Source organism: Phoenix dactylifera, chromosome 6 (assembly GCF_051530095.1).
Source record: "Phoenix dactylifera cultivar Ajwa chromosome 6, Ajwa_hap1_PhDact_Kaust_v1.1, whole genome shotgun sequence".
Taxonomy (NCBI): domain Eukaryota; kingdom Viridiplantae; phylum Streptophyta; class Magnoliopsida; order Arecales; family Arecaceae; genus Phoenix; species Phoenix dactylifera.
The window spans coordinates 31,153,515-31,168,874 of NC_143195.1; the positions used below are offsets into that span (position 1 = coordinate 31,153,515).

General features: G+C 37.3%; 1 protein-coding gene across 1 annotated transcript; it reads right to left on the reverse strand.

Annotated features, from left to right (window-relative positions):
• Positions 1-7,868: 7,868 nt before the first annotated feature.
• LOC103716906 (rho GTPase-activating protein 5-like) lies at positions 7,869-15,171 on the reverse strand. The gene is made up of 5 exons (XM_008805104.5): positions 14,391-15,171; positions 11,602-11,722; positions 11,392-11,511; positions 8,701-8,931; positions 7,869-8,607 (listed from the first exon to the last, which is right to left on the reverse strand). The coding sequence occupies exons 1-5, from the start codon at positions 14,771-14,773 to the stop codon at positions 8,059-8,061; spliced, it is 1,404 nt and encodes a 467-aa protein (XP_008803326.3). The 5' UTR covers positions 14,774-15,171; the 3' UTR covers positions 7,869-8,058.
• Between the last annotated feature and the right edge of the window lie 189 nt (positions 15,172-15,360).

Sequence of the window (15,360 nt, forward strand, 5' to 3'; positions counted from 1 at the left end):
AATAATAAACTCTTGAGAAGTAAGGTAAATTCTTGATTCGCACGAAATATACATCCCATGTCTCATTGAGAAAATGAATGAGATAGTACGAGATTCGAATACAAGATCATGGAGTGAATTGGGAGAAGGCATAGGAGGGCTTGGGGTTTTGAGTTTCTCCATAAACGTCTAGCAAGCATTGTCTCTAAGAAGGTTGGCTTCTAGGTTCGAAATCACAAACAAAAATCCATTCCACATATAATGATGCTATATTCAACCATTAGTTCCCATTTTTCACAATTGCATAGTGTTGGGGGAAAAACAAATTGCCCCAAAGCACGTGGGTGCGTCGCCGGCACGTGATGACAGACGCCCGACCTCAAGGCGCCTGACCTCGGCAAGTTCGACCTCAAGACGCCCGACCTCAGCACCTCCGACTTCAGTAGGCCAAGCCGAGTTCATGAAGGCCGAGCCTACCTGAGAAGGCCGACCTTGTCGTCCACATGTTGCAGCCACGGCCTGCAGCAGCCTCACTGCACCATGCTTCGCTCGCCAGCTATGCCACAACATATCAATCAGGGGCCATGTCCTGCTACGACTGTCAACCATTAAATGCATACGATCTCTACGGACCTTCAGCCTATTCAAAATCTCAAGCCATCCACAGCAACTAATCGACTCACTCAACTACGTCCGGTCACCCACAACAACTCATTGGCTCCAGCCTAGCCCTCCACGGCAATGCATTAATTCACACAATCGTGCTCAATCATGACAGTAACTCATTTAATTCGCTCGGTCACATCACAGGTAACCCTGTACCCCTCTTATAAAAGATGAACCTCTTTCTCTTGAAGGAGGATTCTGACTTTTAAACCCTGATATACAACTCATCTCCTTCTCCAAATTAAGCCCCCCTCTGACTTAAGTATCGGAGGGCCGGCGCCGGAAGCCCCGGAGGACGCAGCCCGTCGACGTACCATAAGCACCGGAGCTCCTCTTTCTCGGCTAGTAGTCATCTCTGGGTCCAATTTCCAGCAGCATATAGTATCCTCCCAGATGGACCCCATTATTCTGATCCCTGTCTCAATCCCTTGGACTGCATCCTGCAGAGGACAATTCTATCAAGCACAACTTATCCACACTCATAAAAACTTACCTGCGGATAGTCTCCACCTCTCATCCGAGCAAAGCCTTAGAATTTTTTTATTTTATTTTTTATGTTTTTTTCCTTTCTTTCTTTAAGGTAGAAGTCAAAGGAAAGTCATAAAGTCGTGCAAAAAAGTGTAGTAAATAAAAGAAAATGCTGTAAAGCCCGTAAAGCTGGTTGCTGTTTTTAAGAAGCCACATCCCAGATGAGACCTTTTTTTTCTTCAGATGAGACCTTTGAGCCATCGATGATAAAAAGAAAAGCAACGTTAGCCGCAAACCGGAAGGCTCCGTCGGAAACCCAGAACAAGTTGTGTCTCCGAGCGCCAGCGGACGTCTTGCCCTTCGTCCCTCCTTGCGACGCCGAGTGCTGATGTCATCAAGAGGTGCATATGGCCACTAGCTCGCCGCATGTCCCAAGAACCCAATGGCTGGCTAATTTGCTTGCAACGCGATGCATTCGATTGATAAGTAAAGCTGCAAATGAGTCGGTTGGCCGTGACACAACCCGGCTGGCCCATTCAAAAGGCACGTGGGGCAAAGTTGGATTTTAAAATTGGATCCATTCTATTTTTTGATCGAATTTAGGTTCACTAAATTCTAACCTGACGTGATTTGACCCGATTTGTTTGATTTTTAGAAAAATTTTGGGTTTCTTACTCTATAACCCGATCCTTTTGATTTTTCTTACAATTGTGGGCAATTTTTCTTGTTACTTTCAAAAAATGGAGGATATTGGGTGCTAAGCATACTCAGAGTTCTATGGCCTTTGGTATGTTCTCTCCCTCACCATATGTGTGCACTTCATTTTTTTGGATATTGTGAGAGATGTTGATTCTTTTTCTTCTGATTCTCTGAGACTATATAAATATTGTGTCATGTTTGGGAAAGACAACAAGATCAGCAAGAAGGATTAAGAGCTCAGTTTCTACATATCAATTGGGAGAATTCATTCCAAGAGCTCTTAGTCTGAAATGGCATTCTCCGAGCATTGGCATCCTTCATGCCTTTGTCTCTTAAAATCTCTACAAGTGATGGATAACATGAATCGTTGTGTTTAAATTGCTATCATTTATAATATACCCAAAACTTCATTTCCAGTTGCCAAAGTGAAACATTTGTTGGGACATAAGAAATTTGTGCAAATATTGAAAATTATTTTAATAGTGAAATTAAGCAATGCCTAAACTTGGTGTCAATAAACAGTTTGTAGAGTGAGATATGTATTTCAATACTACCATGCAAATAATTTTGCAACCCATTTGAAAGTTTTCTCTAAGCTTATCATACAAGCACCACAAGATAGAGAATCCCATAGACTCTAATTTACCAATTTGTTCATTCATATTTCGGTGGGGTTCAGATTTGTTAATTGTACATAAATTTTTATAATGCGTTGTACATGAATACTGAAATCTGTTTCATATTTATTTTGTAAAGTTGAATAGAGTCCGAACCCAACCCGAATTAGACCTGAATTTCTGAGGTCGGGACCGGATTATATATAGATCCGACTCGACTCGAATAACTCGTTGGGTCAAAAATTGTAGCCTTGGATCCGACCCGACCCGATCCTCTATTGGGTTTGGTTTAGATCCAAAATTAAGACCTGACAAGGAACTAAATTGAGTCGGGGTCGCTCATGACACGGTCCGACTCAACCCATTTGCAGCCCTATCGATAAGAGGGTGCGGCATTGCGTGATTTATAAGTTTTTTTTATTTTCTTTTGGAATTTAGTTACAAAATAATGGAAGCCATAAGTTTTTACTGTCGTCTCATTTTCAGTAACTTACACTACAATGCACGTGAACATCACTGACGATGGGGGTTGTATCTTTTCGCAGGAGAGAAGGATTCACCTTCCTTCGTGCGCATCCACCGTTGGTTCATCTACCGCACATATTTTAAAGTATTTCAAACTCCATCATTCATCTATTATCATAAATCTCAAAGTGACCCAAAAATGATCCAATGATGAATTTACAAAAAAAAAAAAAAAATTTTTTCTTTCACGCAAAAGATATTGCCTGCCTCCCAAGTAGGACAGAATAGTTGATATCACCTGTGACATTGTTAACAAATATCTAACCTAAAGGTCTTTTAGTAAACTCGAATAAATTTGATGATAAAAATAATAATTTTTAGTCTGACTCGGCACCCATATTTATATGTATATCTGCAGGCGTTCAGCATTTATTTGTTTGAATAGGTGGCCCATAATTTTTTGACAACGCCGCTTACAAGCTGCAACACTGCGTTCAATAAATTTAGCTAACTTGCACATTAAGAAGAAGAAACAAAGAAAACCATTCCAACGCTGCTATGTGGTTTCAACCTCCAAGGAAAGTGACGGTCACTCTAGGGTAAAATTAATACACACAATAGATTAGTCGTCTCCAGAATCAAAATTCTACTCCACGAATCCAAAAACTGAAGCACCCATAAAAGCAGCCGCAAGTTGAAAATTGAGAGAAAAATAACAATTAACTCAACTATAAAACCTATTCTATCCTTTTTAGATAGATTACAGCCATCTGCAATAAAATCTATTTGTCCAAACACATGTTGAAATCTCATTGGCGTGGTTCACTGCTGGCGTGGTGCACCTGGTGTGGTATAATTTTTTGTTGAACCACTGGTATCGAGCAATGGTTTGGGATTGGGTAGGCCAATTGCAACGAATTAGACGCCCTAAAGTGGAATCACCTGATCTTTGGTGTTATGATGAGTAGGAAGGTGGGAGTGGGTCGACTCGGACAGTTCCGCGCCTTGGTTGGTAGTGCGAAAGAAGGACGAGGGCCACTAGAAAATGTTTTGGAAACCCATTTAATTTAGCCCTGGTTGGGTTGGGTAACTCATTCAACCTGTTTAATTTGTTTAACCCGTTTGAGATCTAATTAATCGGTTTAAAATCTGCTTAATCTATTTTTGTCCTATTTAACTCAATTCGCTTAACTAATTTAATCCGTTAAAAACCAACTTAGTCTATTTAAATGGATTATGTCGCTCGGATTGAGTTGTCTATTTAATAAATATGTTAGGTTCAGATCAAAATTTTTGACCTGTTTAATAAACAGGTTGGGTTCGAATTGACGAATTTTCAACCCAAAATGCATCCAAATTACTCAAATCTGACCAAACCCAACCTGATTGCCACGTCTAGCCATGGTTGTCATGAGATTGGTGTTATGGGTTGTAAATTACCAATTTTTTTAAATCAAGAATAAACAAATAAATAATATTATCTACAAAGATAATAAATAATTTTGTTAAATGGATGAGAAAATATGCAAGAAAAACGTCAACTATATAACTTGCTACATGCACGTGTAATGCACATAAAAGAAAAGCAATAAGGATAAAATATAAAAATATAACTAATGAAAATAATACAAAAATAAATATATAATTTTTACTAAATATAATACAATAAATAAAATAAATATATTAAATAAAAGGATAAAGAGATTAAATGAGAAAAATTAAAATTGACTAGATGGTCCAGATCATAAATTGATATGAACGTAAATTAATATTTGGAAAAAATAAAAATAAAGCTTGGGAACTACAAAATATTTAACTGATAGAGCAAAAATATAAGAAAAATTATGCACAAAATTAATAATAAAATGAAAAATGAAAAATATGATAGAAACTTTAAAATATAAAAAAAATAAATTAAAAATATGAATATGAGAAAATGAAATAACAAAATGAAAATTGATAACAAAACCTAATAGCAAACTAAAAAGAAAGGATGATCCATAAACTAAGAGAAAATCAAAATAAATTTAAAATGTAATAAGAACTAAGAAATAATTTTTAGAAGTTAATATGAAATATTAAATATGCACAAATTGAATTATCTAAAGTACTAAAAAATTTAAAAAATATTAAAACTATTAAAATGAATTATTTATATATGGATTCCGTTGAGAAAGGTGGGGATTGCAATGGTAAGGGAAAATGATGAAATAGATATAGAGGGATGATGGTTGCGGAAGAGAAGGGGAGATGATAGAAAGGGTTTGTCGAGAGAGGGAGGTGACATGGGGAAGGATAATAAAAGCTAGAAGGTTTAAATTTTGTTTTTGGTTGGCAAGAGGGAGGTGAATCCGGTTGGAAAGAGAACAAATTAAAAAAATAGTTTGGTCGGAAGAAATAATTTTTTTACTAAAATATTTTTTTTAAAAAAGCTGATACTGAGAATAGTAATTTTTGCATGTTTGATTAACTATGAAAATTTAGCAAATTTCAGAATGGTTTATGCTTGGTTGAGCAACTATTTTTCTAAAACAATTATGTAAAATACCTGTTATACCCTTAATAAACAACTATATTTCATTCTATCTAAAAGGTTAAGGGTACTTTTTTAAAAAAAAGTTATCCAAATTTCTAGTCGGTGGGGATTGAACTTTCTCGTGTCCTATATGAATTTTTCTTTTCCATAAATGTAAAAGTATTATTCCTACGAGAAAGCTACTTTTTCATTTTCCTCTTTGAAAACTCCAACCAAACTCATTGACCATATTTTTTCCCCTCTTCGCGCGAATCAAACGAATCCAAAGATATGGATAAAACACATCTAGAATGGTTAATTGATTTTTGGTTTTCCAAGATTCCAATCAAATTAAAACTCTAATATTATTGTCAAAATAATGCTGTTAACAGAAAAGATTAAAGAAAATAATTAGATAAAAAAATTGATTTAGTTTCGAAAGGCATCTGGTAGAAAGAAGTATTTGTAAAATTTGAAATCGTTTTTTCTCTCCATGATTAGTAAGGATATTTTGGTCAAAAACTTAATGGATGGAATTTATTGAAGGATATGCCAAAATTTAAAACTCTTTTATAATATAAAGTATAGACTAACATTATTGTGCAGCTTAGTTCATTAAAGAAACTCCATTAAGCCCGGCTAAGATTATGAGCGGAGCATGAGCAGCCTATTACTTTCGGATTGTTTCAGCTTCTTTTCGTCCATGAGCACCAGAGCTAACGCTCAAAGTACTCCTTCCCTATCCTGGAAATGAGAAAAAACTATGAGACTTATTTTCCCTTCAAGAAAAAGTTCTTCTTGAACTTAGTCTATAGCAGCTGCCTCGCAATTGGTTTATTTGAAAAGCACCGACTTTCGTTTTTGCTTTTGGACCAGCCGGCCGAAAGGAATACGTTGCTATGGATCATTTATGGACATTGTTTCGATCTTTTCCTATTTTAGACCGACCAAACAATATGAAGATAAGAACGGCTTGGTTGTCTTCATCCAAAATCTTAGAGCTGTACATAGTAGGTTTTCTTGTTCCTTTATTTCTCTAGAAATTAGTAAATGTAGTATAGAGATGGACTTTAAAGAAAGTATTTGCACAAAATTTTTATTATTTCTTACTTTTATTTTTTTATATATATATATTTTTTAAAAAATAAATCTTTACTGCCCTAAGCTCTAAAGATTATACATATATAATTTCAAAAATATAATAACTTTATCATCCATATTATTCAATTTAGCTTTTTTTATGGATTTTCTTGAGTTTTTAAGATTAAAAGTATAAAATAGGAGCAAGATCAAACAGGCTCTCAATTAGGTTTGGCAATATTTAACTATTTAAGTCATTTAACATGTTTCAATTCATTGTAGATTGGATTAAATTATCTATTTAATGAAATAAATGGTTATATTTAAATTTAAATTTTTAATTTATTTAATAAATAAATTAAATTTGAGTTAATATATTTTTGATCTATTGTCCATGGCTGCAAAGCCCACCTGTCTTTTTTTGAGATGAAAGTCCGGTCGGATTCACTTTTCCGATCAAATCCATCTACGCTAGATTGGCGATCGGAGACTCAAGACCCAAAATGCTCTCTTCTCTCTTGGTCTATGACTTAGGGTCCCTCTGAAAGAGCATCCTAAAAATTGAGCCCGTCCTGTTTAGGGGGCAGCTGTATTTTATTTGATCATATATGGTCCCATCCGATCGCCACCCCTATCCTAAATTATCATATTGTTTGTATCCAGGTCACAGGGTCCTATCCAATGTGGCGCGCTGGTCTTATGGACCATCCAACGAGCCTTGACATCTCCGATCTCATAGTTAGTCGATATTGGCTGAACAAGGCCAACACGAGTGAGCCACCAAGACACGATATCGGTTTATCATGCATACAGTATGATGGGACAGATCAAAAATATCATAATCATCTTTTTAAATGATGGGATATTGTCTCCCCACCCCTTGCTCTCCCTTCCTGTCAAGCAGGAATTATGACGCTGACTAGGGGAGCCAAGCATCCAATTTCTGAAGAGTTTTTAAAGCCTTTGAATTAGTTGTCCCATGCAAATTAACAAACTCTAGTGTTCGAATTAACAGACTCTTTTCACATATTCAATCTCGAGTCATCCGGCGTGTAAAACTTAAAAAAGGCCATATAGCTCTCACAACCATTTTTTTTTTTTTTTCGGTATAAGCATAACTGGCATCATAACCAATATCTGAACTATACCAAGCACGAAGCTATCTCGATGCGAAATGCATCTTGTCAATCAACGGCAGGAGTCGGTCTTCCAAATAAGCGATACCGGGTACGTATCTTTAGAGCTCATTTGTGTCGTAAGCTTTTCAAACCGATCCACTCTTTGATAAAATCAATCAACATGGAGAATATATAGGTACAAATTCAAACCTATAACTTCAAAGACGACCTACGTTTTAAAAGCAAATAGAGAAAATCATAAACTGTGAATACCTCCCACGGTACTTCAATGCTATACTAAAGATCATTCTATTTAATACTCCTCCAGCTGAATTATGAACATTAACCTACTAAATTCTTGAATTCCCGCGACCCATCACAAACATCAGATAATCACAACTAAAGACACCACAGATAACTACTGAAACATGTTTCCACTATATGATACACCTCATGCCCAAGCTTCTCTTCCTTCTACCCTAGAATTTACAATGCCAAGCTCTCCTGACTTCTTGCTGGACCTGCTTAATTGAAACACAGGGTGCCTGCAAATCTTCCTTGCTCCTTTCCTCCAATTCAACCTATCCAACGAGCCACCTTTAGAGCCATCTTCTATTGAATCTAAATGACTACAGACGGGCGAACTTTTTCCAGAAATGAATCCACAGTCCTCACTGCTTTCACTCTTCTTCTGGAAGCTCTCAAAGCTCTCATCAACATCACTATCTGGAGCATGTTCTGCACCGAACAAGAATTTGCTGAAGGCAGTTCTGTCAACGAGACAGATGTCCATAGTTTTCTCATTAGAACCCACACTAGATTTTTCAGTTGGTTTTGCTGAATTGGGCTCATCCTTGTCACTAGGAGACTCAGAACAGGGACGGAAAACCCTGGTTACTGCAGATGCCTCCTCCCTTTCTCGCAGCGTCTTTATGATCCATGTCTTGAGGAAGTTCATTACTTGAACTGCATGGATCAATGCAGTTAAGGGATCGGCCATCTGAAAGAGAAATGCCACAGCAGTTATTTTATATTCAATTTGATTTACATGCAGAATAGCTGGACTCTTTGAAATCTGACTTTTTCTAGTAACCTGAGTCATGTTAGGTGCAAAAACCATAGCAATATTACGAGCATTCATCTTGTTGTAATGTTCATGCTCCACAACATCAGCCATCAGATTGATGGCCCAGTCAAGCAATGCTGCTTCCATTGGTGGAAGAATCCTTGCAAGTTGACAGCACTCTTCTTCAGTGTTGCAATGCATCACCTGATCTGGAGTCAGCGAGTCAAGCACCCCAGTGGGGAGTTCCCGAAACCATGCCTGCAACAGCACTCACTTCAGGAAAGAATTATAGGAACATGCATGTGAAGAATAAATTTTTAATACAAAAAACATGAAACTCAAATATGGAGTAATTTTGGTGTGTTCTCGCACTATTTTTTTCTTGTGCAACATTCAGATATTGATCTGAAGATATTTCTATTTTTCCCTAGAGTATTGAGTTTTATATATGTAGTTTTTTCAGATTATATGAATATAAAATTGGCCATTCCTCCTTTAGCTTCCTTCTCTAAATATCTACTCTGTTGCTTCTTTCTCTTTACTAAATTCCTCAGTTGTTTACAGAATAAAAGATGGTAGCATTGCAATAGAATTTAATATATGAAAATAACCTTTTCAGCAGGATATAACTTTACATCCTATGTGGATATTTGAAAAACAACAGATTTATTAGTGTCGATAACTAAAAATGAATAAATGGAAATCTCTTGGGCATCCTTCCTATAACTCGGCAAATAAGATAAATAATAGAACCCAATAAGCTTTGTGTTTTCAGAGTGGTGCCTCAAGAGTTCATTTGGATGCATAATTCAAGTATCAATTAATGTTTCCCACAATGAACCATCTACAAAATCAGGCTGATGAACAAGCTGCTGACGCTCACTTACATCGACTCTGACATCAGCCAAGTATGTATGACTCCATGGAGGCATGATACACGCCACCAAAAATATGCTTAAGCATTCCTATCTCGGGCTGCAAAGAAACCTAATCAAGGTTAATCATGCTCTGTACCAAATTAAATTTGCATACAAGGCCTGCCACTTTTCAGTCCAGACCCAATCACAATTTGAAACTGGTAATTTGTGTTACTGGTCAGTTCGGATCCTATTTAACTGGGTCGGAACCAAAAATTTTTGACTCGTTATTTTTAGTTGTTTTATTAGTAATAGCGGGTTGATTAAGGTCTAGCCCCTTTTCTTTATTTTAATCGAGAACAGAAAATGGGTCTAATTGCTGGTGGACTTAATAATAGATCCAAATATCAGGTTTTATTCTGGTCATTTTCGGTTCAGTTCAATTTTTTGTCAGGTTTTCAACATGCATGCGAACCTAATCATATCACATATCATGGACCTCTTCAATTCTCATCATTACCATTTGCTATGCATATGGTGGATAGGTCTGCTCTCACTAGTCATGTATCATATGACACATAACGGGAGTGACCAGATTTGTTATTATAAGTACATCTTTTTGCCTTACCCATAGCCACAGCTGCGTTCTTCACCAAGGCCATGTTTATTAATAATGATTACTAAATATAAAGCAGGCTTCGCAGAGTCAAGGCCAGATGGAGGCAAGAACAACACTATCACAATGCAAAGCTAATTACCACAGATCATGGCATACATTATGTTTGAAAAGATCATTCAAAAAAAAGAATGCCAGTCTATGCTTTTGCAAAGACATGATAAAACTGCAAAAAAGACCGCAATGATACAAATATGAGGAAGGAAGACTCACAGTGAGAAGGAGCTGGGCAGAACAGGATCCTTTCCAAATCAGGTAAGCTAGACCTCTAATGACAAAGTTGTTATATATACATTTTTTAACAAAAAAGAAAAGCTAACATGGATACGATCTCCATATTCAGATATACAGAGCTGCAAATCAATGGGTTCAACAAATAGATAATCAAAATCCAACAAAAAGGATAAAAGATGAGTCTAAATCAAAAATTTGGTTCAAATCCAAGAGCAATCATGTTGTCCTAGCCAGCTTGGATCAAAAACTACATCCTGTTTACCTTAGATATAAGTACTGCATGAATCCAAGTAAAACTAACCTCTTTAGAGCCTCTATCTGATGGCTTTAACTGGTCACAAATGATAACAGCAAAGTTATTCCTTTCATGGCAGAAATATAATTAGCATGACTTATTCCAGAATCATCAAAATTTTTTCTAGTATATTTTGCTTATTAATCAGTACATCAGCAATTTGTAACACATTGATTGCCATCAAACATGGAAAACCTGACAATGGAAATGCTGATAACTTGACAACAATGCCAAGGTACAGTACAATCAAAATGAAGAGGACTTGGAAAAAATCATCCACATTTCATGGAAATATAGGCACTTCAGTTCTTTAAACAACATATTATGAACCAAATTTTCAAGTTAAGAGGCCTCACAGAATTATCCAAAATCTAGAACTTGATATCAATCAGAGCAATACACAGATGGGTTCTTCATAATGTGTCGGTGGTGAATAGAGTTCTTGTACCAATATTTCCCAGGGATTATAACACTTGTACATGGATATGTCATGACTGGGACAGGTATATAAAGAGCTCAAATGAAATCTATGCACATGTAAAGAATGAGAATTGCATAAAATTATTTCAAATATACAGTAAAAAGAATATGGACCAACTGGAATACTCAAAGAAACCGATGCTTAAGATTACAAAGTTTTGGAAGATAATGGTTACCTTTATCAGACCAGCTAGACAATGTAAATCGATTCCATGTGGCACGATTCCTCTATTTAATTGGTCTCTAACATATACTTCTTGACTATTCTCAGCATTAATTCTAAAGATTCCTTCCATCTTTCAACAAAAAAGGAATAGTATTAACTTTTACAGATCTTACAAATAATATCACCAACAGTCAGCAAATTCCGACAATACAGAACTTACCTGAAGGCCTCCTTGCGAATACAAGTGCTTTTGCATCAAAAGCAAAATTGTTGGCACGCTATTCCCTCTTTTATCATAAGAACATTGCATAGATTTGGCAGAAACTCCAAATACACTTACACTGCAAAGAAAGGATGGACGCATTGTGTCCATAGGATCTTTTAGATAGGAACATCACAATTTGCAAAGTCTGAACAAGATCATGTAAGGCTTCAATCAAACAAAAGGCAAAAGTAATTAGATTGGGGACAAATATGGCATACTCTCTGGGGACAAAAACAATACATCTTTAAATGTTTACAAATTATGAGCTCAAAGTTTACAAATCCAAACATTTTCCTTACGAATTCAATCCTATGGGAGTTCAATCTACTACACGTAATCTCTTTCTCTTCTTTTTTTCTCAGAATATCTCTCAAAAACTCAAGAAAGGTCTCTTACATCTGAAAAAAGGTCAACATTCTGTATATTTTTCTTAAACAAACTTCCAATTGCTTCCTGTGTTCTCAAAAATTGCATAAAATCAGCATCTAATTGTAAAAGAATGCTTTATGGAGGCTAGACTTGGTAACCATGAACTAATAATCATTAGTTACAGATTAAGTTCAAAAGTTTGAAAGGATAACTATGAACAAAACCAATTATCCATGGAAATGATGGTTTGTCATCCCTTCTGCTACATTTTCCATTATTTACATTTGATTGGAAAATTAAATGCATTGAATTTATCTGTTTTATTTTCCATAAATAATATCTGGTGAGTACGCTTGGAAATTCTAGTAAAGAACTACTAGTATTTTTCAGATACATTGAAGATGCTACTGCATAAGTCAAAGCATACCTTGGTGTAACAAAAATAATTTTAATAAACAACCTGGAAGGAAGGTTAATTAGCCATTGCAGTTAAAGAGATTGAAGAGTTATCCTAAAATAGGATTATAAGGACAAATAACAAACAAATAAACCATCTGTGATCAATTTCAGCCTGGACTGGCTGAAATCACCAAAAGTAGCAGTAACCGGATAGAAACTGACTGAAACAAGCTGAAAACCTGAAATATAGGAGTTGGTTTCAGTTCAGTCCTAGCCAAGATGGATCAGTCACAGCCAAGAACATTCAAACCAAATCATTCAATGCAATGGTGTTTCCACTCTGTAGCACAGAAATTAATAATATGATTGAATAAGTGATTCCAGTATTGTCTCAAGATAAATGGTTTTTCTAGGGAAAAAATGCAGGCATAAAGCAGATAGGGTGACAAGAATGTTTTAGAGTAGCCAATCGCTCTAACCCACCAACCAATCCCCCAAGAACTAAGGAAAAGCTTCACCTATGCACATATACAAAAATACAGTCAAAGTTAGTTATGTAACATTTGATTCTGTGCTATCCTAATTCCCGAATATTACTACCAAGGATGAAAGAGACCTAACTCCATTTTAAATCAAACCAATTTGATTCAGAACCAGGCAGAGCCAAGGAGTTGACTGCAATGGATTAGATGTCAGTTTCCAAGGAGGCAACAAGAAGACTGGAGACCTAATCAACAAAAAGAATCGGACCTGTTGTGCTCTCACAACTGCTAGGGGCAAAGGAAAAGAGGAACTACTAGCTGTTGATCCCAGTTTACTTTGCGATAAAAGAAGGTATGAAACAATGATTTTGGGGAGAAATTACTGACTGGATAGAAGATTCCAGATCTCCATGAAAATATGTCCAACAACCCAATAGTCAGTTGATTTTGGTTTTTCCAACACCACCGATGGCCAATCACTTCAATAGCCTAACAGTTTGCACCAAAAATGGTGCCACTTGTTTAGATATGTTGATGTCCAAAGAGTAGCCTCTAGAGCCACATGTGAACTCATGACCATTAATACAAACTCTGATACCAAAGAGAAATGGGGAGTGAATTCTGAAATTACTAGATAACCTGACTTGTGCATACAGCCAAATATAAACACTTGCAACACACAAGTAGATAAGCATGTCGTGCATCTCCGTGCAAATTCTATTCATTATTTGTAATGCATAGTCTGCTATTTACACGAAATAAGCGACCAATCTGACTCTCTCTATTATGTTTCATTCATAATCTAGATTTTGTAAGATTCGTTATCTGAAATTTCTAGTATAAAACTCAACTACATAATTGAATGAAATCAGCTAAATGATTCTTTTATGCAAGTTGTTTCTCATTATCCTAGTTCTCCTTTCAGCACTCCCTGCGATTCATATTTTGGACTAGCTACGATATCATACAGATTTCTGGTAGACCTGCTCACGAAGAAAAGCTATAGATGCAAGACAAGTGTAGCAAATGGCCTGAGCAATTGAGCCTATGAATTGATCCACATGTCATTGTGAATACCAAGTATATCTGCCACTAAGGTACAGAGGAAATTTTGAACCAATGGAAGATGAAAACGCCCCAACGATGGCATCATCAGGGTAATCATAAGAATCCACGGGTTCACATCCCATACCTCACTAGATTGAAAAGAGGGGAAAAAGTTCCCCCGATAGGAACAGATTATACACACGAAAGAGGTTTAGAAAATTTCTGCAAAGATTTACAAGAAACAAGCTGTTGGGAAAGAAAAGCTTTCTCTGTAGTCAAACAGATTTCCCCGCAATTCCAAACACAAGTCTCAATGCTCTCTCTTATTTTATTTTAACAAGTACACAGAAACGAGAAAAGGAGAAATCCCATCGCATCAGAAACGGATGTCAATAAACTTGCTAGAAAAATTCAAGAATCAAGGGTGTTGGAGATTTAGAAACCGACCTGGCGCTTGGCACCCTTCTCGGAACCTCGGGCTCGAACTCCACGGGCAAGCCGAGGAAGCCATCGAAGCGGTCGAAGGTCACGTGAGCAATGTGGCGCACATCGGTGGGCCAGCCGATCTCCATCGAGGAGGGGCAGCCCCCGTCCTCCGCCGCCGCGCCCACGCTGCACATCACCAGCGACCTCCTCAGCGCCGCCACCACCACCGCCACGATCGAAAACTCGTGGCCATGGCCGCCGCCGCTTCCCCTATCCCCCGCTCCACCGCCTGTCCCCGGCAAGATCAACGGCGACGAAATCGGGCAATCCTCCTCGGAGGCGCGGGAGCCGAGCGAAAGGGGAGGGGAGGGCTGGAAGCGGAGGTGGAGGTGGAAGCGGGCCATGGCGAAGAGATAGAGATAGAGAGAGGGAGAGATCAGGGTACAATGAGGGAAGGGTAAGGATTAGGGTTAGGGTTTGGTCGCATGGTGGAGTCGGGGACAAGTGAGAGGAGGGATTTGAGGGGAAGGTGGATGGGGTTTGGAGAGAAGAAGGACGAGGTGGTGGTGGAGGAGTGGAGAGTCTTGGGGGATTGATGTGGACATTTTCTCCCCTTTTTGCAATCTTTTATCACTATTCTCGGCGGCAAGCGAGACGAGCGCGGCGCTGAGCAAAAAGTTGACGGAGCTTCTGCGTTGGATTTGTTACGACCATATTTTCTGAAGCGTTTCATGTGACATATGGCTTTTGCTACTTGAGAAGGAAAGGTGTGATTGGAAATTATGTTCGGGAATGAAGTAATGAGCTCGTTTTAGAATTTGTTTATAGTAATATAACCCGCCGCAACGAAATCTATTATAAACTATTCATACCATGAGCCGTTATTCATGCCTTGTCACTTTCTTTTCTTAAATAAAAATACTCTCTTAAGACTGTCCATATATACCCAAAGAGTCTTTTGACTCTGCTGATTACACTTACAATATTAGAT